Source organism: Capra hircus, chromosome 25 (genome assembly GCF_001704415.2).
Source record: "Capra hircus breed San Clemente chromosome 25, ASM170441v1, whole genome shotgun sequence".
Lineage (NCBI taxonomy): Eukaryota > Metazoa > Chordata > Mammalia > Artiodactyla > Bovidae > Capra > Capra hircus.
In genome coordinates this window covers 39736818-39763825 of record NC_030832.1, presented here as the reverse complement: position 1 = coordinate 39763825, position 27008 = coordinate 39736818, and the positions used below count along the sequence as shown (strand labels likewise).

At 57.0% G+C, this 27008-nt stretch overlaps 1 protein-coding gene across 3 annotated transcripts in view; it reads right to left on the bottom strand.

Moving 5' to 3' along the window:
• TNRC18 (trinucleotide repeat containing 18) overlaps nt 1–19002 on the bottom strand; it is a 78768-nt gene extending 59766 nt beyond the window's left edge. For all 3 annotated transcript variants that reach the window (XM_018040296.1, XM_018040297.1, XM_018040299.1), the window contains exon 1: nt 18706–19002. In XM_018040296.1, coding sequence (XP_017895785.1) covers nt 18706–18892 — 187 coding nt within the window. In that variant the 5' untranslated portion in view covers nt 18893–19002. The remainder of the gene's footprint in view (nt 1–18705) is intronic.

Genomic DNA, 27008 nt, shown 5'->3' with positions numbered 1-27008 from the left:
AGAGGACACAGAATGAGGAGGTGGCAGGGGACTCAGGTTCTGAGTGCCTGGACCCGGGGGAACCCCTGGTTCAGTTAGAGAAGGACCTCCGAGGACCCCACAGCAACCCTGGACAGGCGCCGGGATCAACTCTCAGCCAACCCTGTGCGGAAGGAACAGTGTGCCCATTTAACAGATGAGGATGCTGAGGCTCAGAGATGGGACGTGCCTGACCCCCACGACCTGTGAGCAGGGACTCTGAAGGCAACCCAGAACCACAGGAATGAGCCAGTGAGCCGGGGAAGGAATGAGAGCAGCAGGCAAGGGAGCCCCAGGGGTCCCTCCACTGGGGTCTCTCCAGGGGAGGCAGGCAAGACAGCCCGCCTGCCCCGGTGGAAACCACACCCACCCCGGCCACGCCCCTGTCGGCCACAGGGAGGCCTCCTCCTTCCTGCCCCACACCCACCCTTAGGGGGAGACCCTGGCAGGGGCCCTGCTCACAGCCCAGGGGGACACCTACAAGACCTGGGCAGGGGGCTTCCCTTCCCTGGCCTTTGCTTCTCAACAAAATGGAGAGAATAAGACCTCCCTTGATAAGTGTAGTGAAGCCAGAAGGGTGCACTTAACGATAATAAACTTCAGCACTGCCACGGAGGGCACCAAGCGCCAGCTCTGGCCGTCCGAGAGGAGCACTCCCCGTGTGCCCCCCGGGTAACCTCTCCAACTCCGCTGTTTACATCGGCCCAGAGCGAAGCGACCGTGGGGACGCAGACAACGTAAGACTCGGGGTAGCCAGGGGGTCCCAGCCCAGCCCTCGGGGGCCTGCAGACCCCACCCGACCTGAGCCCTCAACCCACCCCGAGGGCCTGCAGACCCCCCTCAGCACCTCCCGTGGGGCACAGGGCACTCTGAACGGCCACTGCGTCCCCCCAGGATGCAAGGGGCAGGGCCTTCTCCCTGTCTCCCAGAGCTATGGGAGGACACCTTCTGGCCACACGTGGCGTCACCACCGCCCCGTCGGTGCCCCCCAGTGCCAGCCCCGCCGGCCCCCTCACCGGACTCCAGCGCCAAGCCCTCAGGCCCCAGGGCCATGGTGGCCGGTCCGGCGGCCCGTGTGGCCCCAGCCTGGGCAGCGGGGCCTCGGGGCGCCCAGGCCCCGGCTTCCTCCTTGGTAGGCAGGCGGGCGGCCGGCTCCGGAAGGGGTTTGCGCAAGGGCTTACATCAGCCCCCGGCTCTTCCTGCCCCGGGCCTGCCCCTGCCCCGGCTTGTGAAACCCGCCCAGCGGCACTCCAGGCCCGGCAGGGCGTTGGGGCCCGGATGCCACCAACGGCTCTCACCTGCCACAGTGTTCAACGGCGCCCCAAACTGCCTCCCCTGGGGGCCCCTGGCCTGGAGATGCAGGCGAGCCTGTGTCCCCCACTCCCCCGGAGCAGCATGCAACTCTGTGAGACGGGCTCGCCAGCCCCAGGACGCTGGCGTTTATTTGCACAACTGCAGTGTCCCCACCCGCTTCTCCCGTGACACCCCTGAAGCAGAGGATCAGATCTCAGAGCCCACAGGAGATAATCCCAGCCACCGCCTCCTTTTCCACCTGGACCCTCCGCTCATTCCCACCTCAGGGGGCCTCCCCGGGGCCTCAGAGAAGCCCTCTGCCCAGGACAACCTGGCAATGGAGATGCCATGAGCCCAGGGGAGGATGCCCTCCCTGCGAGCGGGGCTGTGGGCTCTCCAGGGGCGCCCAAGGCCTGGCACAGAGCAGGCATCAACTCTTGGCCTAAAGGGGCCGCGTTGTATGTAATCTGCTCAGGGCCAAAGCAGACGGACCCATGTCAGGGTTGGGAGGGGCGGCACACACAGCCCAGACCCCCGAGGATACACGTGCCAGCCCAGGCCTCCCGCCTGGTCCCCCTGGGGTGGGAGTCGGGCAGCTGACCCCCACCCCAACCCCACGAGTGTCTCCAGACTGCCTCTGAGCTCTGCACACACACCCCCAGCGCTACCTTCAGCTCTCCTGAGAGTCTAGGCACGCGTCTTCCACTCCGCACATCCACCCCCGGGGATACAGCCATAGCCTCCTGGGTTCCCCGAAAAGGGTGGGGGGCCCCCCAGGGCTCCGGAGGCGGGGCAGTGAGAGTCAAACAAGAGCCCACCGACTCAACGAGAAATCCTCCAGCACAGTCTGCAGTGGGGAGCTGGGGGCAGTCTCCACCCCTCTCATCACAGAGTGAGGTTGAGGGGGGCCTGGTCCCCCTGCCTGGTCCCCGGCCTCTGTGCCACCTGCCCACCCATGCAAGCATCTTAACTCCAGGCCCATGGAACACACAGGGCGCCCATCATGAAGAATCATCATTCACAATCAGAAAGGGAAACCCAGCCCAATTCCAGCGGACCCCAGGCTTCACGAAGATGCTCAGAGTCTCCTCCCAGGCCTTCCACGAGGCACAGAGCCCTGGGCCAGGGGCAGAGCCAGGGCTGAACCGGGGCCCTGCAGCCCACACCCCCTCCTACAGGGCGGCCACGGGTGGCCCCCAGGACCCCCATGGTAGAGCCTTCCCGCTGGCCGGCCCGCCACCCTAGACAGACCAGGGCCTGGCCAACCAGTGACACCCGCCGGCCGGTGACCCGCAGGACCTGCGCCTGTTTTGGATCTTTGCTGGACACTCAGGAGCCACCGAGCCCTCGAAACACGTGGCTGATGAGACTGAAGAACTTCATCTTCAATTTTATTAAATTTTAATTAATTTAGACTTAATTTAGCCACAGCCTGGGTGGAAGGCTTCCTCCTTGCCGGAAACCGGAGCAGGCCAGGCCCCCACCAGAACAGGGCATGATAGCGGGGCCCCCAGGAGACAGTCAAAGACGAACCCTGGCCCCCACGCCCAGGGCTTTGGGACTCTTCCTTAACCCCCCCAGACTGAAGAGCAGGGTGACAGGAATCTCGCCCCCTCCAAGGGGTGATGCAGACTAAATGAGTTCATATTTGCAAAATACTTTCATGAAGTGCCTCATTATTTATAGTTACACAACCTGTGGCGCTTTTCAACTGTGGTGTTGGAGAAGACCCTTGAGAGTCCCTTGGACTGCAAGGAGATCCAACCCGCCAATCCTACCTAAAGAATCAGTCCTGAATACTCATTGGAAGGACTGATACTGAAGCTGAAGCTCCAATGCTTTGGCCACCTGATGCGAAGCTCTGACTCACTGGAAAAGACCCTGATGCTGGGAAAGACTGAAGGCGGGAGGAGAAGGAGACGACAGAGGATGAGATGGTTGGATGGTATCACTGACTCGATGGGCATGAGTCTGAGCAAGCTCTGGGAATTGGTGATAGACAGGGAAGCCTGGTGTGCTGCAGCCCATGGGGTCACAAAGAATCAGACTTAGCAGCTGAAGAGCAACAACCTGGGGTTCAGAGAAGGCCAGCAACTGCTCAAGGTCAGGGTCTGGGGACTTCCCTGATGGTCCAATGGTGAAGACTCAGTGTTCCCAAGGCGGGGAGGCCCAGGCTGCATCCCTAGTCAGATAACTAGGCCCCACATGCCGCAACTAAGACCCAGAGCAGCCAAATAAACATTAAAACAAAAAGCTCAGGTTCTGAGCAGAACCACCACCTCTACCCAAATTCCATCTGTCATTCCTTAAAATAAAATTTTAATTCTGAAACTCAAGAGAACTGGTGATTGCCCCTTACGAATGCACTAACTGCCACGAAGGCTTCCCCGGTGGCGCAGTGGTAAAGAGCCCGCCTGCCAACGCAGGAGATGCAAGAGACGTGCTGTTCAGTCCCTGGGCCGGGAAGATCCCCTGGAGGAGGAAATAGCAGCCCACACCAGTATTCTTGCCTGGAGAATCCCATGGACAGGGGAGCCTGGCAGGCTGCCGTCCACAGGGTCGCAGAGTCGAACATGACTGAAGGACTGAACACACACACACACAGCTACCACTGAACCACACACTCTCAAGTCGTGAACGGCATACTGTGTGAATTTCACCTCAATTTTGAAACACACACACACACACACACACACACACAAGCTCCTTCTCTCTGCCTCTGAATCCCTCCCTGGGTCTCCCCGACCCCACTGCCCAGGGTGCCTCAAGGCTCAGGGTTCCCCAGACGGGCACCTTTCCATCCTGGCACACCCTCCCACAGACCTGAAAGTATAGGAATCTCATTACACCCATTTTACAGACTAAGAAACTGAGGCTCAGAGAGATGATCCAGCATCACCAAGCCTGGGCAATCAAGTCCCGCGGGTGATGCTGCAAGCACTCCGCACACCAAGGCCTCAGCTCAGGAGTCCCACCCAGCTGCACCCTGAGGGAGGAAGCCCCCCACACACGCGCAGGACCTGGCCCTCAGAGGTCTTCTCTTGTCCCCAGTGAGAGAGGAGGACATCCCGGGGGCGAGAAAGGAGACACCAAGGCCTGGCTATGGGGCAAAGCGCTCCTGCCGCTGCCTGGGGAAGGGGTCTGGGGTCCCTGTGGAATGTTAGCAGCAGGGAGCTGGGCACTCCACCCAGCCTCAGTGCCCCCAACCCCATCTGTGTGCCCTCCAGCCCTGAGCTAACAGGCCCGCCCCTCGCTGGGACCCACCACCATCCCAGCCCTTCCCACCCCAGGCCATGCCCCATGGGAACACAGCAGAAAGCCACGAGTAGGGGGTGCGGGCCAGCCTGTTCTCCGCCATCGCGAGCCCGGCTTATCGACACCCTGAACACAGGGCGGGCTTCAGGGCTTTGCAAGTCAAGACTGGCCCAGGTCACCAGGAGACAGAACTCGAATCCTGAAAAGATGCTTGCTTCCTCCTGTCACAGCTCAGGCAGGGCGGCTCCTGGATGCTCAGGGCTGGGGAACAAGACCCCAGCCCTAATAGGCCTGCAATGCCTGAAGTTTTAGTTATCTGGCCCTTTCAAGAAGCCTGCTTTTCCACTCCTGTTCAGTGGGTGGAGAGGGACAATAAACAAGGGACTACAGCAAAGAAGGAACTAGCTTGGATGTGGTCAGGATGCACCCGTTAAGGGGCTGCACGGTACTCACCTGCCAGCAGTCCCCAGAGAGGACGCCGGTGAGGCCACCTGAGCCGGACAGTGGGACCGTGCCCCTGAGATGCATGGAGTCCCTGGGGATCCTTCCAGAAGCTGACTATATCAGCATCTGACTATGTAAGTGACTATAAGCTGACTATATAAGTGACTATTCAGGCACCTGAAGTCCTGGCTGGTGGGGGCAGGGAGGGGACTCAATGAGATCATGGTGGGTACAAAGGTCTGGGAAACAGAGCTGGGCTCAGAGGACTTTATCATAGCCTAGACATGGACCAGCAAAGCCCCACGGCCCCAGGGCCTTTGCACAGCAGCCTGGAATCCATTCCTCCTTCCAGATAGAGTTATCTGTTTACTCCCATCTGTACATACAGTCATCCCTTCTCTTACAGTCTAGGTGATGCGGCGGCCTTCCCTAACCAGGGCTGTCTTGAACTGCAACCCACCCCGCCCCCTCCACGCCCTTTCCTGAATTATTTTTTCCACCATGCTTATCACCACTTATCAGACCACATCCAAGCTAGTTCCTTCTTTACTGTAGTCCCTTGTTTATTGTCCCTTTCCACCCACTGAACAGGAGTGGAAAAGCAGGCTTCTTCTTGAAAGGGCCAGATAACTAAAACTTCAGGCATTGCAGGCCTATTCTGCCTGCCTGACAACACTTAAAAAGGACTGGGCTTTGTCCCAATAAAACTTTATTTACAAAAACCAGGAGATGGGCTGGATTTGGCTGCAGTTTGCAGACTCATGCATTACAGTGAAGGTTTACTCCATCCTGGAACCTCCTCCGGCCCCCCCCCCCACTGTACACAGTAGGTGCTCAATTAATATTTATGGGTGGGAGGGATGGGCAAGGTCATGATAAGCAAGGACTGAATGAAGGACGCAGAGACTTTCTCGGGTCCCACTTTACAGCCAGAAGACAGTTTCCACCCTTCATTTCATTCTCTCTCTGAGCCACCCCCCAACCCTACCATCAACTCTGGGGGGTGGGGAGGATTCTTATCCCTTTTATAGAGGAAGAAATAGGCTCTGACCTGGAAATCTACACTTTTCCACTCAGCCACACCACCCAGACTCAAGACCCTGTTTTCATCTTTTTGCTCATCAAGAACCCTCCCCAACCAAACAAAGAACAAACATGTTTTTCTTCCCCCTTCCTATCTTAAAAGGTTTTGGCCTCAAAAAGGAAACTACATCCCTTAAAGATGTCACCAAAGGCTATCAGAACATCTCATGAGCACAATCCGATCAGGGTTATCACCAAAAAAAGAGTCCATTCTAGCCCAGAGCATGGACATGTGACTTAGCCGTTTCTATGACAGCGCGGAAAATAGTTCGAGGACCCTCTGGATAAAACAACCTTCAGACTCCCATTCACTCCAAGAGCCTTCTGGAATATCTAGGCGGGAGAAAGGGTTAATGCTCTGTCTTATAAAGAGCCTTATCATTCAGTAAGAACCCCGAGCAACTCACAGATGAAGAACAATAAATAACATCAGAATTCAGGTAAAAGCATCGCTATCGAGACAGGATGACGTCATATTTATGTACCAAATCAGCATATTTCTGGTTCAGTTGTGGGGAGGGGGAGGGTGGAAGGGAGCAGCCCAGGGGGAGTAAGGAGGGAGCCAACATCCTCAGCTTTCGGAAATAAATCAACAAATCACCAAAAGCCCGGACCCATTTCGGGGGTCCCTCCTGAGAATGCCCACTGCAGCCAAACTGACCCAGAGATCTAAAGCAATCCTGACCCACATCTCAGCGGGGAAGGGGGGTGTGCCGGGTGGGGAAGGACGGAAACTGGACACCTGTCTCCAAAGTGACACAGGAATTAAAGGCGGGGTGAAGACTTGTACAGATTCCTGCATACCCACGTTTATAGGAACATTATTCATAACAGCCAAAAGGTGGAAGCAACTCAAAGGTCTATCAGATTAAAAAAATTTTTAATGTTAAAAATGTGCTCTATCTTTATTCAGCCTTAAAAACAAAGGAAATTCTGACACCTGACGCAAGGTGGATGAACCCTGAAGACAGGATGCTAAGCGAAATAAGTCAGACACAGAAGGGCAAATATTGTTACAATCATTGCACGTCTAGGAGGTCCCTGGAGGAGTCAAACTCACGGAGACAGGAAGTCGAAGGGTGGGTGCCAGGCGCTGGGGGAGACGGCCTGGGAGTTAGGGTTTAAGGGATGAGAATGCCCTAGAGATGGATGGGGTGACGGTCATTCAACGGTGTGAAAGCACTTAATGCCACCGAACTGTCCACGTAAAAATGGTTAGAATGCGACGCGTACGTTACATGCGTTTTACTAGTTAAAAGAGAAAGTGACACAGAGACACACAGTCAAGAGCCAAGGCCACGCTGCCTTCCAGATGAAGACAACGGGGGAGGGCTTCTTGCTCATTCGCTCAGTCGTGTCCAACTCTGCGACCCCAAGGAGAAGCAGGTTATCAGATGCCAACAATGCAGCCGTTGCGGCGTGGGCGTGTGGGTAGGGAGAAACAGGACCAGGGCGACAGGAAACAGGCCCACGAGGTGGAGAAAGGCAGTCTTTTCAATAAACACTGCTGAGCCCCTTGGCCACCCATCAGGAAAAGCCTTGAATCCCGACACCCTCCTTCACACCATACATAAAAACCCACTCCAGGAGCACTGCAGACCTACACAGGAAGGGCACAAGCTTCAGAAGAAAACACTGGGAAACTCCTTCGTGGATCAAGGGCAACCAAGGCTTTCTTAAAGACCCCATAGAAAGCAGAGACCATGAAGATAAGACCAATAACACTGAAGTACATGAAAATTAGGAACATCTATTCGTCACGTCACACTACTGGATGAATGAAAACGTGAACCACCTCGTGGAAAAAGACCTGTGCCCTGGGATTTCCCCTGTGGTCCAGTGGTTAAGACTTCACCTCCAATGCAGAGGGTACAGGTTCGATCCCTGGTTGGGGAACTAAGATCCCTCATACCTCTTGGCCAAAAAACCAGGACATAAAACAGAAGCAATTATTATAACAAATTCCATAAAGGGTTTAATAATTGTCCACATTAAAAAAAAAAAAGACCTGTACCCCCAAGGAAGGGCTTGTATATATAAAGAGCACCTGCAAATCAATAAGCAAAAGACAGACAACTCAATGTAAAAACTGGCAAGATTCAACAAGAGGATGGCAAATAAGGACGTCCAAGTTAGCAATAACTCCTCAAGGTACTCAGCCTCTTAAACCATGGAGGACGTGTAAACGAAAACTTCTACATACCCACCAGAAGAGTTAATATGTCAGAAAAGTTAAAACGGACAGACAACATTAAAAATACACAACCTGAGGGGACATAAATTATTAGTACAACCATTCTCAAACAGTTTGGCAGACTCTAGACACCTTTCTGACGCAGTAACGCCCTTGCAGGTATGTGGAGAAAAGATTGCAAGTTGGAATTCAGAGATCTTCCCCACTAGTAATCACCAAAACTGGGAAATAACCCAAATTCCAACGATGAGCTGGATAAACTGTGACGATGTCATAGGAGGGTACCCGTTCAGTGAGAGAAGGCACTACAGCGACCAGGGCAGGATAAAGCTCACGACCTCACACAGACGAGAACACACTATATGCTTCCACAAATGTGAAGGGCACCGAGGCACAACTCGGAGAGCTGGAGGTTTCAGGCACAGTAAGGGTCACCTTGGGACAGGGTGACGGGGCAGGACGCCTGGGTTTCTTCCTTAATCTGGTTCCGTCGGTGAAAAAACTAACTGAACTGTACGTTTATGATCTCTGCTTATTTCTGTGTCCCTTAAGCCCCAATTTAAAAATATCCTTTAAAAAATGGAGGGCAGAGGGCGGATCTGAACACAAGTGTGCAAAGTGTTACCCTCTGAGTAATTTCCATGGAACTCTGACATGGACAGAACTTGCAAAATCCAAAATAAATAAATAAAAATGACCCCCAAAAGGAAAAGGGGAAGTGAAAGAAAAAATTTTTTCATACCCGCTACCTCTGCTAAGCCCCTGGCTCTCTGGCCAGAGAGCTCAGGTCTGGCCCCCAGATCCCACACTTCCTGGCTGTGTGACCCTGGGGAGGGGACACAACCTCTCTGAACCAAACTTTCCTCCAAAGTAAAACGGGGAGTCCCCCTGTGGACTAGTGGCTCCAGGCGGTCACTGCCGGCCTGGGTTCAATCCCAGATCGGGACACAGATCCCGCAGGTTGTGCTGTGCGGTTAACAATAATCGTGCAAAGCTCTCCCCTTTAAGACATGGAATTAAAAGTGAAGCAGGACGGGCCGGCAGGAAAGGAGGGAATCTGTGACAGGCCGTGCCTGGCTCCTCTATCTGGTGTCATTCCCCTTTCCTGGAGGAAGGTGACCCCAGACAGACCAGCAAGGCGAGGGTCAGAGCGAGTAGTGGGGTGCTTACCTCGCACATTCTTGCCCCTGTGACTGACCCACAGGACCTGTGGCCACGGTCGACGTCCCCAGGCTCCCATCCCTACGGTAACCGGCTGAGAATCGTGTTTCTCTTCTAACCTAAGCAGAGGCTCAGAAGCCACGAGATCAACCTGCCCCGCCCCCTCTAGGTGGGGAGGGGTCCGGCTGGGCCTGAGGGCTGGCCTGAGGGAGGCAGGAGGGGCTTTATTCATCCAGCTCCCTGGATCCAGCCTCCCTCCCCTCCAGCTGGAGCCCACCACGACCCCCAGACGGTCAGATCCCGACAGGCACCTTTTAGTCACCCAAGACCTCCCAGCCCGTCCCCAGCAAGAGAAGGGCAATCTGGGTGTAACCCCAGCCTCCCCCCAGCCCAGAACCAGCCCCCGACCCCTGGAGGCTAGGCCTTTGCCTAGCTCCCACCAGACGCCCAAAGTAGAGGCTCAAATCTAAATAAAGGGAATCCCCAGGCAGGCCGGAGTGGTCAAGGTCTCAGCCTGGCCAATGATATGCAAATGAATCCACCCCAGCCTCGCCCCAGGGCTCCAGACGTTCCCAATTCGAAAGCAATTACAGAGGATTTCCCCATTGATTTCTCTTCCCACCACCACCCCCCCCCACCTCAAACGGAGAGGAAGTAAGGGTAGGAATAGAGGGAGGGCGTTCTAGGAACCGTGGGGGCGTCTGTCCCAGCGGGGAAGGCGAAGACAGAGAGGGACCAGGTCTCTTGGGCACCCAGGACAGGGGGCTGGCTCCCACAGAGACCGAGCAGGACAAATTCTGTCCCAGGCTCTTCCCTGGCCATCCAGTAGTTAGGACTTCCGCGCTTCTCCAGCAGGAGGCAGGGATTCAGTATCAGGTTGGGGAACCGAGATCCCTCAAGCTGCACAGCACAGCGCTCCCACCTCCAAAAAAAAAAAAATCCCCTCCCGAATGCTGGAAGGTCACAAAAATAACAGTAACACGGTTTAAAAAAGGGGACGTGTTGATCACTAGGGAGCCCTTGAGGGGCTTGGCTAGATTCTCAGGGCTGGTGTGGGGACCAAAACGCAAACGCAACTAGAGTACCACCCTTTATCCTTGAAATATACACTCAGTTCTTGGAAGAGCGACGGCCAGTGTTAAATTCCCTGCAGCCAGTTAGGGCTCCTGCCTGGGAGACGGAGAAAGACGAAAGTTCCACAAAGGTCAACAAGTCCCACACATGGATCCCAATCCATCAGCTTGTTAGCATTGCTTCCTTTTTTTTTTTTAAGATGTACGCTTTCTAAAATATTTTGTTTATGTGGCTCTTCCGGGACTTAAGTCACCAGAATCGTCTATCTTCATTGTGCCATGCAGGATCTAATCCCCTGACCAGGGATCAAACCCAGACCCCCTGCATTGGGAGCTCAGAGTGTTAACCAATGGACCACCAGGGAAGCTTGGAGTCCATGTGCTTGACTATTATGTGATTTTAAGTACTTGTAAAAGGGAAGACTAAAAGTTCACATACAAAGAACGAGAATCAAAATAATATCACACCCTCAAAAAGCTGCACTGGAATTTAGGAGGTGGCATTGTAATTCCTTCAAATGATTTCCAAACTGCCAGTCAAGTGTGAGGGTAGAGTAAAGGCATTTTCAGGTACATGAGGCCTCAATAAAATGTGCATTCGTGTACCCTTTCATAGAATGCTACTGCAAGATATGCTCCAGCCAAACAAGGAAATAAAGCAGAAGAAAGGGAGGAATGAAAATCAGGAAACAGGAGATGCAACACGGCACAAAGGGACAATGAGTTTGAACAGACCTAAGCCCCAGGCAAACCAGACTAGAGCAGAAAGAAAAAGTGCAGAAAGGAAATCCCCAAGAAAAGAAAGAGGCAGTTCATCCAACAGATTTAACCAAATGAAAAGTACACCAAGAAATGAGAAGACAGAGATTCTAAGAAATCCCTGCAAATGAGGGGTTTGGGGGGGGGGGGTGTGCAATTAATAACTCAAGGAAATAAAGAAATGAATTTTATTATACCACTTGACTCAAATACCAACAATATTTACAAACCCAAAGCCGTAATAATAACACTGCTGCTGCTGCTGCTAAGTCACTTCAGTCGTGTCCAACTCTATGCAACCCCAGAGACGGCAGCACACCAGGCTCCCCCGTCCCTGGGATTCTCCAGGCAAGAACACTGGAGTGGGTTGCCATTTCCTTCTCCAGCGCATGAAAGTGAAAAGTGAAAGTGAAGTCGCTCAGTCGGGTCCGACTCCTAGTGACCCCATGGACTGCAGCCCACCAGGCTCCTCCATCCATGAGATTTTTCAAGCAAGAGTGCTGGAGTGGGGTGCCATTGCCTTCTCCGAATAATAACACTGGTTTAAACAAAACTGTATTTCACAAATATTGAGAGGAGAAAGGAAGCAGAAATGGAGGTGGGGAGAGAACGAGGCAATAAAACAATAGACATTTACTAAGTGCTTATTATTTCCCAGATACTGTTCTAATGCTTTACAGGTATTAACGATTCATGATACAGATACTAATTATTATCCTCATTTCACAGATGAGAAAACCAAGGCAGGAGAGGCAAAGACACTCGACTTTGGTCTCATGCCAATATTAATAAATGGGAGTCCGAAAAGAAACTTAAGACAGTCTATGCAAAATCCTCATCTTCCATAGGAGTCAGTAAAGAATCTCAAACTCTAAAAAATAACCAGGTGTAGAAGCAGGTTATTACACAGAAATATGGATGAAAAGGCCAAAAGAAATAGCCAAGAGAATTAAAAGGGGGCACCAGGAATGGAGAGACAGGAGGCAAGAGATTGCTGGTTCTCTTTATAATCCTAACAACACTATATGACTTTTTTTTTCCAATATTTATTTATTTGGCTGCACCAGGTCTTAGCTGCAGGACTCAGGATGTTCGCTCTTCTCTGAGGCATGAGGGACCTTTCTAGTTACGTCATGCCAATTCCTAGTTGCGCAACACAGGATCTTAGTTCCCTGAACAGGGATCAAACCCCGGCCCCCTGCATTGGGAGCACAAAGTCTTAACCGCAGGACCACCACGGAAATTCCCCCATCTGACTTTTAAAAGGACACCTAACCTTTACTCTACAGTTTATACCAAGCGTAATGCAGAAGTATATGCTTCTCCTGGGTGAATTTTATACGATGCAAAGTATTCCTCAATACAAATACAAGAAAAAAAAAACAATTTAAGATACATGCACAATTAGATACTACTACTGACTCACCAGAATGAATAGAATTTAAAGCAACTGACAATCTCACGGGCTGGGAAGACAGGGAATGGACTGTACAACGGTGCAACCATTGGAAAGCTCACCAATACAAAAGCTGACGCTACACACTCTGTGACTCACCAATTCCAGGTCTAGATACTATATATATATATATCTCCAAAGAAATGTGCACCTATATGGGCTAAAAGACCATGCTCATACAATACCAGCACTATTCATAGCAAATGGTGCAAAGAAAATAAATGTCCATCGACAGAGGAGTGAGTGAACTTCCCTGTATTCACGTAGTGGGATACTAGGTAATAACCAGAAATCAATGACTGCCTCACGCCGCAGATATGGGCGACTCTTACACACCCAGTGTGAGTGAAAAGAGACAGAGATCAAAAGGTCAGATTTCATTTATAGCAAGTTCAAACACAGGTAAAACTAAGGTACAGAAATGAGCCTGGGGGTTGGGGTGGGGAGTGACCGGAAGAGCACAGAGGGAACACTCTGAATATAGGAACCTTGAGCTGGCTGGTGGTGACGTCACCCATTTGTAGGATTTGTGAAAGAACAAGTACTGACCTTTCGAGACTGAAGCGTTTTACAGAATGTTCACTACACCCAAAGATGAGAATAATAAAAATGATGGGTTCCAGATGGGACCCTGGAGTCTAAGGAGCCTATGGACCATCCAGAGGGGCCAACAACATCCTAGAGGCCCTCAGAGAGGACCAGACTAGAGCCAGGGATTCACGGTGAATGACATATCTTAATTGCAGCAATCACTTCTACTGCCAATTCTGCAGAGGGCTATTTGTGTGCTAGACACTTCAGGGCCACTAAATGAACCCATTTCATAGATAAGAAAACTGAGGCTTAGAGTCATCACCCAGCAGTCCCTAGGCCCTCCAGCCTTCAGCAGTTATCTGGAGATTGCGGACAGAGCCCCAGCTGGTGTATGGAGACCCAGCCCATAACACAATTATTCATGACAGTGTGCGAAGCAGGTTTTCCACTCTGAGCTAAGGGTCCATCTCTTCGTTACCTGGGATGCAGATGGTAAATGCATTCGAAGCCTGCAGAGGCAGTGAGCTTTTATGATCCCCACTAAATGGCCTTGACTTCCTCCAAAGTCAAATGCCAGGCCTCTTCGAGCAGCTGGTGCAGCAAGGACCCTAGCCCTGGGGGAGCCAAGGCTGACCGCTGGCCAGGGCCCCCCTGCCCCGAAGCCCCTGGGCAGGCCTATGGCCTGTGCCCTCCAAAGTTGGGCTGGGAAGCGAAGGACAGGGGAGGTTCATGACAAGTCCCCAAGTGACCAAAGAGAGGGCTTAAGGGACCTGGTGGCGGGTCAGCAAGATCAGAATGCAGACTGGTCCACACCAGGAGCCAAGCGCGCCCCGAGCTGGCCACGTTCAAATCAAGAATGCTCCATCACCGCCATCTCCTCAAATCCGCTCCCAATTCCTGCAAAAGCAGCACCGACCAAAAACCCCATCTGTTGTCCTCCTTATCAGCCCCTCCACATCTATCTCCGAGGCCCCGCCTTCCCAAGGAACCACACCCCAGCCCTCCCCTCCAGCCCCCCTCCCGGGTGTCCATCATTATCCTGATAGCCTCCTCATCACTGACAAGTCCCCAGCTTCTCTCCCTTCTACCAGCCTCCAGCAATCCAGACTAACTTTGTTAAACGCCTCCCTGGAAACAATTTCAAAGGAAAATCTGAAGTAGTACAGCGAACAAACAGTCCAACTGCCCTATGACCTCCCTGAAGTTCAGCAACTGTGAATCGCTTTCTCACCCGACGTCGACGTGTTATCTGAAGTCATCTGACTTATCATCTCCCACATCTAAACATTTTAGATGGTTTTTTTTTCCTCTTCCTGAGCCATTCCTGAGCCTAAGCTGCAGACCTCACACCCCCTGCCCCTGAAAGTCTCCCCTCTGAAGAGCAAGGCCGCTCTCTTACATAATCACAGTACGACTTCATGAAACGTGATCCTGACTGGGTGCTATCAGCTAATCTACAGTTCATACTCCAATTTCGTCAACTGCCCCAGTGATGTCCTTTAGAGCAATTTCTTCCCTGATCCAAGATCCAATCGAGGGCCACACAGGGCCTCCTGCTGTCAGTTTTTTTTCGCCTCCTCTAACCAGGAACAGTCCTCAGCCTTCATCTTGCCGTCCACAACGTGTTTTGTTTAAGAGTCCAGACTGGTTCCATAAAATGTCCCTCAATTTGAGTCACTCCCTCCATTTAAAACCCTCCACTGCCTTCTCACTCCTCAGTTTGAAATTCCAAGATCTCATTACTGGCCTTCAGGGACCTGCAGGGTCCCATCCCCTCCCCTTCCCCTCCTCCCACCCCTACCCCCCCCCACCCCCCCCATCCCCCCGCCAAGCTCCGGCTATTCTCAGGGCTCCAGCCAGTCACCACTCTGGCCAAAAAGAGACCCTTGGCATTTCCCTTCCTTCACAGCCTCTATCTCTCATTAAAATGACTTCCTTGGCGGACTTATGTTTACCGCCTGGCCCCCGCACACTAAGACGGGAGATCCAATGACACCAAAGACTTCTGTGTTTGGTCACCACGGAGCCCCAGGGCCAGAGCTGTGCCTGGCACGCAGAAGGCCCTTGGAAATCCCTCTGCAGAACAAATGAACAAGTGCACAAAGAAGAAAGCGTGGGGTTGAGAGCTAAAGAACCAGGAGGCTCAGAGAGTAGGAGGGGAGAGCTGCAGAGGCCCTTCCAGATTCTAGAACCTCCCTCAGGCCTCCCTTGGGCCTCTGCCCAGAGGATGCACCCAGCAAATCTCCCTTATCTTGGGGATCGCATCACTCCACCAGCCAGTCCCACTGATTAAGCTTTTTAAATCAATCCCAGTAGGCCGACAGGCTGGATTCCAGAGATAGAGCTGATCAGACCCTGGAGAAGGCCCACGGCCAGCTATTGTCCACCGGTCAGTCCGAAGTGCAGGACCTGACCCTGGGTTCCTACCTTCACATTCACACAGCCTCCAGGGGCCAGGCCCGGGTGTGGGGGCAGGGAGAATAAACATCCAAACACAAAATCCTGCTAACAGCTCTTTAATTGCAATGGTGAGGAGGACTGAATCCAGGCCTCCCAAACCCAGAGCAGAGGGGCTGGCGACCAGGTGCTTGTCACTTACTTGTCCATTTCACCAACTGCTGCGAACATTTCAGGGCTCACACACCTCACAATACTCAAGGATATGGGGAAGAGAACTGGGACTCTTCATCCCAGGCCCCATCTATTCCTGATTTCACCTCCTCTTGAGCAGAACAAGGAGTCATCCCTCTCCCCCCAGACCTCATCACCTCCCTGAAGACCCTCACTAGCCACAACTCCCTGTCACTACCTGCCTGAATGGGGTCCCAGCCACCACCACCTCCTCAGCCAGGGGGCCCTTCCAGCTCTGAGCTCTCCCCATTCGGCCAGCTCCCTCTTGCCTTGGAAAGCTGGATCTACCCAGGAGTTCCCACCCACACTGGAGTCCAGAGGTAATTGGGCCTCTCTGGCTGTGTGACCCCGGGCAAATAGCTCAGCCTCTCCAGGCTTCCCAGTACAAAAATAAACAAAGATGAGGCAGATAACGCTGGCGAGACTTGGAGAGCTGACGGCCAAGAAGGTGATGCGCCCGTTGAAAGAGAAAATTTAGCACCTGCACCCCGCAAGAAGGGCGGGGACGTTCCCGGTGAAGGAATTTGTAATCCGGCCCCACCCCAAACAGTGAATGGGGAGCCGCTCCCCACTGCTGGCTAATGGGATTAGCCCTGGGCTCGCTCTGGGCATTGGCCTGGGGTCCCTAGGTTTCTGGGGTCCCTAGGTCTCAGTACGGACACCGTACTGAGAAGGTGCAGGGAACGAGAGCCAGTGCAGCCAGCCTTCCCTCCTCGGCCGCACCGGCCTGAGGGGCGGCCCCCGCGCCTGCCGGGGTGGCGCTTCCCGCGCCGGGTTGTTTCCTCCATGACCTCAGCCGCCGAGCACGCAGAACTCAGGCCGCTCCTAACGTACAAGGCGCCGGCACAGGCCTCTGCGGCCACCTCCCGTTGCACTTCCCCGTCCTGCCTGCCCCTTCACCAAGCCTCTTCGCCCCGTGCCTCAGTCTCCTCATCTACCTAATGGGTCTGGCTGCTGCTGCTGCTGGGCTCAGCGCGCCAGCCTGGTGTGCGCACTCAGGGGCCCCCTGGAGCAGCAGCTGTTTTCCCCGGCTTCTGGTTAGAAGACTTGGCGGCTGCCAAGCCAGGCCCAGACTGGAGACCAGAGGCTTGCGGCGCCCTTTCCCAAGCCTCTTGGAAGGCGAGGGAAGGCCCCGCCCGTCAGAAAGACCCCGAGGTCTGATTCCAGCAGCCTTGCCACCTCCCCAGGCCGGGCCAAGCAACCCCCGGAGCGCAGACACAAAAATGACCGCGGCTTCTGGGGGCGCGCGCAAAGGGGGGTAGCCCCGGCCCTTCCTCTGGCTAGGGTCTCCGGCACCCCTCCCTGGCCCGCAGTGCACCACTTGGGAGAAAACCCTGGCCCTCACTGTGGCAGCTCTTGGGGGACACGCGCGCCCCAAGGCCACGACCCGGTTCCTTGCCCACCCCCCCTCAACAGACACACGCCCCCCGCAGGCAGGGATCTTTGCGCGCGCGCCCCTCCCCCGCCCGGTGCCTCACAAAGGCCCTTTGTCCCGCCGAGCCCTGGAACTCAGGTTCCTGAAAAGTTTCAAGAGAAAAATCAAAGAAAGAGGCAAAAAAAAAAAAAAAAAAAGGCGAGCGCAGCGGAGGGGGCAGGGTCGGTGGGGCAAGGCCACGGCGGCGGCTGCGGCCGGAGGTGTCCCTTCCAAGACCCCAAGGCCAAGGGAGCGTCAGGGGGTCCCGAAGAACTCACAAGAGTCCTAGATTACACTTGGTGGTGGGAGAGGTGGGTTTTGTTTTGTTTTGTTTTGAAGCCAGGCACTGAAGCTGGAGGCAGCGGGAGAGCGGGTTCTGGATTTCCTGCAGCGGCCAAAGGCAGGTCTGGGGTCCCGGCCTCTGGGAGTGCCCCCACCAGACCGCTGCGGCCCAGGCAGGCTTCCCCCTTTCCCGTTAGGTCCCCACCGAGCCTGGGCAGCCCCGCTGGGGAAACGGCAGGATCCAGCGGGCCTTCTCTGCCGCGCTTCCATGTCAGACCCAGGGTGTTCCCGCCGCGGTTCGTGCCGGGTCGATCGGCTCCCGCGCCGCTTCCGTCCCCGAGCTTCGGGATGGCGGCCGCCCAATATCTGCATCCCTGCGGCGGGGCCCGCCAGCCTTGCTGCCAGAGAATAAGGGGTCCCCATGGCCCGTGGTGCTACCCTCCTCCCGGGGTACGGGTCCTGCCACTGTTCCCCGGGGACGCGGGGTCTTCTCAAGGGCAGCCGGCCGACCACTGAAGGCCGAGTTCCCAGTGTTGGGGGTCTCTGTTCTCTTGCCCACCACCCCCACACACACACATACACCAAGGGCCTCGACTAGCTGGAGACCCCACACGAGAGACTAGAAGCTAAGGACCGACTCCTGACGCTGGGCGCCTGAAAGGACATTTGCCAAGAAAAGCATTGCAGCTCTGGTGCAGACGTCTCCAAAGGCTGTGGAGCGCGGTTTGTTCTTTTCTCGCCCAGATTTTGAAAACTCCAGCCCAGGCTCCAACTGCAGGAGCCCCGGATTTGGAATCGCCCCTGGTGGCTCCGATTTCGGCCGACTGGAGCGCCTCGGGAGAGCCGGACGCGCCGGGGAAGGCTACAGAGTCGAGCGCCCCTGTCCGTCAGGGCCTCCAGACTGGCCTCTGCCCCCGGCGGAGAGACCCCCTGTGCCTGACCGTACCCCGCGGTCACCCAGTGTGTCCGGGTCGGGGGAGAAGGAGGGGCCGAATCCCCAGTGCGAGCTCGGGGATGGGGGAACAGACCTGGTAGTTTCCCCGGGGCCGGCCTCCCCCGCAGGATCCCGAGGGTACAAGAGGGGGCGGGCACTGCGCTGGGCACTTACCCGGGTGCGGGTGCAGGTTGAGGCCGGCCATGTACTTTCCGGGCGGCAGCGGACCGGGCAAGCCTGAAGCGGGCAGGCGTCCGGCCGTGGCCGCGCCCACGCGGTGGCTGTCCATGGCCAGGCCGGACAGCAGCGGCGGCGGGGGGCCGTGCACGGACCGCGGGGGCCCGAAATCTCGGCCATCCATCCTCCGCGGGAGTGCCGCGGCCAGCCCCCCACCCGGCCCGCGGGCCTCGCTCAGTGGGACCTAAAAGTTCGGCGTCGGCGTAGTCCCAGAGTCCTCTGGCGGCGGGGGCTCCGCGGCGTGCATGGCGGCGGCGGCGGCCAGCGGGGCTTGCGCTCGGCTGCGGGCCCGCGGCCCGAGGCGCACGGCCGGCCGGCGGTGGGGCCCCTCCGGGCGGCCAGGCGGAGCGGCGCGAGGCGGCGCACAAGGCGTCTTGGCGGGGAGAGGAGACGGGCCGCGGAAGAAACAGAAGGGAGGAGAAAAGAAAAAGGAGGGGGGAAAAAAGAAACAAAGTTCAGAAAGTCGTCTTGCCGTTCGGGACCAGGGGCTGCCGAAGAGGCCAGAAATAAAACCGGGAGGAACCCCTTTTCCATAAAAAGTTCAATTCCATGCTCCTCCCTTCGGCGGCTTCAGGCTCCTGCACACCCGGCTCAAAAAGTGGCCAGCCCGGACTCTACTTTGGCTGCTCACGGGTGCTCCAGAAACTGAGGAAGGCCCCTCGGCCGCGCCCGGAGCGCGTCAGTACAAACCTCCGAAGTGTGTTGGATTCCTGGGCGTCACATGCTCCAGGGTTTCAAATCGTGAAACCTTCCCGTGAGCGGTGCGAAATCGCTCCCTAAACACTATGTCACTATCTGATCCGAAAAGTTTAATATTTAACCTTTGGGGGTCCTTGTCTTCCTTATCTGAGTTTGGCTTCCCTGAGCTCGCCCCGAGCCGCGGGATTAGTTTTTTTCACGACAGAAGGTACTAAGTGGGTTTCTTATTTTTAAAGAGATTCATCGCCCCCTCTCGCCACCCCACTCGGGCCACTATGAGTCGTACAGTCTAAGTCCGAGGACCCGAGACGTGGCATTCTCGGCTGAGGACTGGAAAGAATCCTTCAAAACAAGCTTTGGTTTCATTTTCCAATGCCCTGGCCTGGGAATCTTGCGGCCCGAGGACGTGGCCTAGCGCGGGGGATTTGGGGGGCGTCAGAGAGGAAGGGAGGCACTCAGGGGTCTCGCTCCTACCCTAGCTTGCCCCCGACCCCAAAAATAACCTACAAAGAAAACCTTGGCGGCGCCGGCCGACCGAGGGGCGCCTCCCCCAGCGTTGGGCAAATCCCCGCGTAGTTCCAGTATAAAACTGTTTGTTTAAAAGATTTGCCGATTCCCGTGGGGGCGGAAGGGGGGTCTGGGAGGCAACCCTGCCCTCGCCCTCCGTCTGCCCTCGGCAGCTCGGATTCCTGATTCCAAGAGGCCGGGACGCTCCTACAGCGGCCGATCTCGCCAAAGCCACCGGGCTCACGGCTGCCCGCCCTGCGCCCTGCGACCAGCTGCCTCCCAGGCCCCAGATCTGCAGACCCTTTCAGCCACAACCCCCCCCCCGGGGTCCTCCAGACTCCCTCCCCAAGTTTGCTAAGGGTGCTTATTTTAACCCGGTCTTGGTTACAAACACCCGCTCCCTCCCTCGCTGCCTCCCATCAGGCTCTGGTTACCAGATCCGCGTTTACTTTGGAAAAAATCTAAGATCGCCACATCCGAAGATACATGTCTTAAGGAGGCGATGAGCTTTCCGTGATTTTTTTTTAAATGTTCTTTGTGTAGCTTTCCTTTAAAAGCCAGCGTTTCGGGGCATACCCCAGCGCCCCACTTTGGGGAAATCGGGGTGAAACCCCCCGCAACACCCTTGCTCTGGTAGAGAAGCTGGTTCGGCCATCTGCGGGCTCTGCTGCGTTCTCCCTACTTTTCTCCCCCTCTTAAATGCAGTTAAAATGGCTGAATTCCGGCTTTTAATTAAAAACAGCCTATAATCGAAAACGTCTAGGCGTCCCTGGCTCCCCCGCCGCCTGCCGGGAACCGAGAAGGGAACCGACGCCCCTCGGCCGGGCTGGGCGGGCTAGAGCAAGGCTGGGGGCTCAGGCGGGTGGCCCAGGGTTCAGGGGCTCGCCCCCACCCCTCCCAGGGCGCCCCACCATGCCGGCCCTGGTCCCCCCGATTCTGTTCTCCAGAGCTGGGGAGCTGCGGGAATCCCCGGCGCACCCCGAGGGAGAGGTGGGGTGGGGGCCATCTGGATAAGTTTGGAGACCATCGTGCCCGGCCAGGGGGCAGGCGGACGGCCCGGCGGCGTACCTGGCGCGGCGGGGCTTCCAGATCCGGGCTCCGGCGACGGTGACTCCGGTGGCGGCCCCGGCTCCCGGCGCAGCTAGGCGCCCGTGCTGCCCGCCATCCCGCGGCCGCAGCTCCCCTTCGCCACCCGCAGCCGCCTCACACTTTTTGCCCGCCTTTCCTTTTTTTGGTAGAAAACCGCTCCCCGGGCCGAGCGCTCGGCGCGCCAACTCCTCCGCCCTCCCGCGGCCGGGCTCCCGCAGCCCCCGGAAAAGCCAGCTTTCCTCCCGCCGAGCTCCCCGCTTTTTAATAAAATCCAGGTAGCGCCGGTTTAAAGAATCCCAAATCTCCATATACAGCCCGGGATTGGAAAAGGTACATTACACAACCCCCCTTTCAAGTTCCTCTCGCTGGATCTAAAAAAAAAAAAAAAAAAACGAGCGGGGGGGGGAGGGGTGACTGGGGGAGGGGAACACTCTCCGGCGAAGAAACACGCATTGTTCCCGGGTGCCCGCCTCCCCGCGGGCCGGCCCCCGGCCGCCACCCATTGGCCGCGCGCGCCGCCCATCACGCGCATGTAAACACCCTGGCCCTCGGCCATTCCTATAAAACCAATTACGGACCAAGGGGCTCCAGCAGTTTCCAGGCTCCCCTCAGCGGGGCTGAATGATCAAAACTGGTGGTGAGAATTTTTCCCGGCCGTTTCTAGGCAGCCCTCCCCCTCCACCAGCTCGGACCCCCCCTTCCTCCTCCTCCCTTTTCCTCCCACCTCCCCCAGCGTCTGGGCTGAGTGATCCGAAGAGAGGAAGATGGTTGTCGCCGCAATCCTGGGCTTTGCAAGGCGCGGTTTAATGGGCCGCCTGTCAGCTTCCTGCTCGCGGGAGGAGGTGACAAGCCAAGCAAGCCGGCAAGGGCCGAGGGCCCGGCGGGCTTCGCCCCGCGCCCGGGGCCCCCCGACTCCCCACCTCCCGCGAGGCGCGCTTTCTAGAACGCGCGGTGGAAGACGCCAAAACGGACAAGGGCGGCTTTTTCCCTCCTCCCCCCACCTCGCTTTAAAACAAAGCAGCGATTCATTCCCTCTCCCCGAACAGCGCGGTTGGGTGGGATGGGCAGGCGAGAAGGCCGTTTTCCTAGCCCTGGTCTGCGGGTTCCTCCCTGAAACGCGGTGTCAGATGGTTACTGATTAATATTTTGGAGAGGCCGCGGCGGCGGGCAGCGGGTGAGTTTCTAATCTTCTAAAAGGGGTTCCTATAGAAACGCGGGCCAGGGCGCGCCCCCCGCTCGCCCCGGCCGGGGCTGCGGCGCTTTGCCTCGCGCCCCTCCCCAAAGGCTCTCTTTGCGTGGGCGCTCCCCTCCCTTTCTCTCTCCCCCCGACCAAAAAAAAAAAAAAAAAATCAGAGCAGAAAAAAGGATTAGATCGGCTGAGCGCGAACTGACTCCCTCTCGATTCTGACATTTCAGCCTATTAGCATTTCTCCACGGGGCCTTCTGAAACCTATTAAAGTGTAATATTAAAAACCTCTTGGCTGGGGGCCTCTCTCGCCTTCCATCCGCCGCGCCCCCTCCAGGGAGGGCGAGACCGGGAAAAAAAAAAAAAAATCTGTTGAGCTCAGAGGAAGCAGCAGCCAAGCCCAAAAAGTGCTTGGCTGGCCGCAGCGGCCGGAGGGGGAGGGGAGCCCCAATCCCCCAGACTTTGTACTTTTATTTTGCGCTTTCAGCAAAATCCTTTCTGGGTTGAGTAGCCGGGAGCTGCCCGCGGCAACCTACTTGGCTGCGGGCGCGAGGAGTGCGGACATGGTCGTAGGGGCCGTCCTGGGCGCCCGCACCCTCCGCAGCCCCGCAGGAACCCGTGCCCAGCTAGGCATTACCTACCCTTGAAAGGAAGCTTGGAGGGGCAGAAATCCTTTCCGATCCTGCCTCAGAGACCGACCGTGGTGATTAGATTTTAATTAAAACAAGAGGAGCCCGCTCTTTCGCCCCTCGCTGCGGACTCAGCGTTTTTGCATCGTTCGTTCTATTTTTTTTCCCCCAATCCATTTTTAAGCCAACTTTTCTGGAGGAGGGGGATAATGAGCTAGTTAGCGCCCATTCGTTCTATTTTCTTTACTCCACTTTTAGAAAAAGAAGGGGGTAGGCTTGGAGAGCCAACTGGGGGTGTCTTAATTTAATTCCAGTATAAATTTTTGGGAAAAAAAGTTCAGCCTCCTGAGGGCAGTTTCAAGTTGCCCTTCCTGGAGCCTCCTGCGCTGGTTTCTAGGCTGCCCTCTTTTGGAAGCTGGAGCTCTGCGTGCGCGGGGGGAGGAGGGGAGAGAAGGAAAGAAAGCCTCGAAAATAGCCGGAGCCGAGGGGAAGGAGTGGCGGAGCAGGGCAAGCAGGTCTCAGTGGCGGCCGGAGGCTCCCGGTGCAGCCCCGGGACGCCCGGGAGCACAGACCGAGAGGAGAGGGGGGTTAGAGAAAGGAGGTATTGTGTTGTGTGCCTTGGGGGAGGGGGGGTGACTGCAGAAGTAAAGTGAATGCAGCTGAGCCGCGCGAGGCTGCTGGAAGCCAAAGCCGGGGAAGGGGCCCTGCGTGGGGGCGCAGCCCGGGTGGGCGCCGAGTGTCTCCAGTCTTATCCAGAGGCCTTTGTGGGTTCCTAGTAAACCCTCCCACTCCCGAGCCCCCATCGCTCAGTATTCAGACCCCAAACACTGATCCCCCATCCCAACACCCCCACCCGGGATCTGGAATGTTTTTCTTTGTTTTAATATAGCTCAAGAAAAAAAAAAAAAATGTCGAGAGAGTTGGGGTGGGGAATACAAAGGGCTTGCGGGGGTGGAAAAAAACAAAAGCCTATTTTTATAAATGTTTAATGTTTTCACCCCTGGATGCTCCAAGACGCCGTAATTGTGCCGGCGCGGTATGTGTGCCATAAATCATTTAGTTGCTAATAAAAATTGTGCCTCTTTGCCCTGGATTTGCCAATGGCGTCTGCATTTTCCAAGTGTGCGCCTCGTCGGCGTGTCGAACCAAGCCTGCATTTCATTAGGGCCAAGGTTTGGGGGGCAAGCGTAGGCCCCCTCCCCTCCCCATACCCCGGACCGCTGTGGGCTGCAGCCCCCTTGTGCCGCCCTCCCCGCGTATAGCCGCGGCCCGCAGAGCCCCTGGTGTAGGGCCTGGGAACCCAGAGGTGGCGGCGGCGGCTTCTCCTGGCTAGCCGGACAGACCGTGCCGGGCAGTGCCGGGTCTCCGAGCTACAACGCGGGTCGGGGTGCTGGCCGACCTGCGTGCGCCCGGATCTTCGCCCCTCTCCGCCGGCGCGCCGCCGCCCGCACTCGCCGGGTAAACAGGCGGCCGGGAGCCATCTTAAGGGCGGGGGACGGATCCCAAATGGAGAGGTGGGCGCAGTCGAGGCTGCTTTTAAGACCCCCCGCCATTCGTAGGGGGCCTCCGGGGCGCCCCCGGCCGGCCCTCGCGGTCTGGGGAAACACGCTGCCCGCTCTGGTGGCCACAACTCAACGTAAACCCGGGCCTGGGCGCCCCGCGCGGAGCGGGCCACAGCGCGCGGGCTCCGCAGCCCTCCCGGGTCCAGCAGCCATCTTCCACCCCTCCCCCCGCATACTTGTGTTTACTCGGCGGGATCCGTGGCCAAAAAAGAGTGTGTTGACGCAGTGTGTGTGTGTTTTGTACTGGCTGGGCGGAAAATCGGCTGAAGCGGGGAACCTCCTCGCAACCCCAAACCTCAGTCTCCGGAGAACCCGCCCAGGCCCGCGCTGTTGTCCGCGGTCATCCCCGGGGCCGCCAGAGCCGAGGCCTTTTGTACGTTCCCGGGTCTCCAGTTCGGTGGACGCAGCCCGACTGACAATATTCTTTCGCTTTGTTTTAAAACCAAAGGACAGGCCAACCTTGGACTCAGCGCTCCCTGGCCGCGCCTTTGTCGCGGCGCGGGCTGAGCGTTCCGCGCTTTGGGGCAATCCTGCCCAATTCAGGGTCAAACCCTGCACTCCCCAGAATGCTGGTGTGGCTGGCCGCAGGGACGGCATTCTCCCCCAACCCTTTTCCCCACCCCACCCCACCCCCCGAAAAGAAACCATCGTTTCCTAGGCCCGAGCCACCTCCACCACTTGCCCCAAGCCGCCTTGGGCAACGGGACCGAAATCCCCGCGCTCCACCAGCCTCTCCATGAAGGCAGCCCCGGGAATTCGCCGGCCTCCGCTGCCCGCTTGGGAAGCTGTGTCGCAGTCTTTTAAGCGCCTGTTTTCAGGTTCCAGATCCGACGACCAGGGAGCTCCTAGCCCGGGTGCTGCTAAAACCCGGAGAGGCCCCGCCCGGGAAAGCCAGGCTCGCCATCCCCTTGCCGGGACTGGCCCAGTCACGACTCGGTGCCGAGCCGAGGTTCGACCAGCCCCGCCGAAATCAGTCTCGACCCGCCAGGAAGCCTAAGGACGCCTCGCCAGAGCCCGGAAAGCCGCAGGGGCCAGGACGCACTGCACACAGAGCCGACACCCCGGAGCGTCTGGCCGTCCGGCCGGTCCGGCGGATCCCTGCGGCGCTCGGCTCCGCCTCCAGCCCTGGCCTCTTCCCCAAGCCGGGTCGGGTCTTCCACTCGACTGTTTGGCTCTTAGGGAAGGAGACAGTCTCCGGCGCTGGGGGCCGGCTGGGGCCATAAATCTGGGCGCGGGGGGAGGGAGGCCTCCTTCCCACTGCCTGGGCCGGTATTCCGGGTGGGGCCGGCGTCTGGACCGCACCAGACACCCTATCCTCCAGGTCAGGGCGTGGGGGCCCTGAGATTAAGCACAGAGTCAAGTCAGAAATTTCCTTGTTGGCCAGAGGGAACGAACAGCCTTGTCCAGTGGGTACCACCAGCTTCCATCCCTGTGGCCGAGGGACCCTGAGGGGGCCTGGGCCTCCCCTGACCGCTCCCTGGGGTAGGGGCGCCCAGTGACGCGCTTACTACTTGGAAGGTGAGGTGAGGGTGCAGTGGACGCGCACCGCCACCTGCCTGAGCCCAGTTCAGGCTCTGTGCCTGCCATCCTGGGGCGACGACTGGGTCACAGTGGCTTCTCGGAACTCAGCCTCGCAGTGCGGACTCTGCGGCCGTTCTGGGCCATGCTTCTGCCCTTGGAGCGCTGTGGGTGCACCATGTGGGGAGGGGGACTTTTGTGTGCATCGAGGACCTAACAGGGTCTCCAGGCGCCTTGCCTGTAAGCAAAGGGCTCGTCTGGTTCCCCACCCGGTGCCAGCCCCATCTCCTCTCTGCTGTTCCCTCTGGACCCAGTTCGGCCCTCTCGTCAGCCACCCTCTTTGTCGAAAACAGGCGAACCAGCGGGAAAGCAGGAGTGGGTCCAGCGCTGGAGACAGCCTGGCAGGGGTGGCAGTCTTTCTACCCCATACAGGAGCAGGGCGGGTAGAGGGGGCCTGATCCAGATGGGGCGGATTTGCCATAATAACGCTCAATGTCACCAGCTTTGGGTGTCTCTTTGCCAGAGGGGCGGCGAACCGGGCCTTCGCACCAGTACTCTGCATCCGCCGACGAGCAGGCAGTGCAGCTGTTCATCAGGACAGCCACCTCCGGACAGCCTCCTGGACTTTGGTGGGGACAGCCGCCGAAGGGGGAGGCGTTCACACACACACACACACACACACACACCACTTACACATTCACCGTGCCTCCTGGGATCCTCCCGGTGCCAGTGCCACGACAGCAAACTGGCACGTGGAAGATGCCGGAGGCGGAGGGTTTGGAAACCTCGCTGCGAGATACTCACCCAGGGAGCTTCGGCTCCTTCCTAGAATTTCTAAAAGCACAAGTGAAGGGACCGAGGCCTCCGGGCCGAGCCCAGAAGAATTTGAGCGCTCCCCTCGGCGGCGGGAACGCAGCCTGGGAGTGGAGAGGCGGCTGAGCCGCATTCCAGCCGCGCCTCCCCCGGCCCCAGCCCCGCGGCGCCCCAGGAAGCGCCTCCGAAAACAAAGCGCTGCGGTTTCAGCCCAAGGTTAAAGTCCACCGCGAGCGT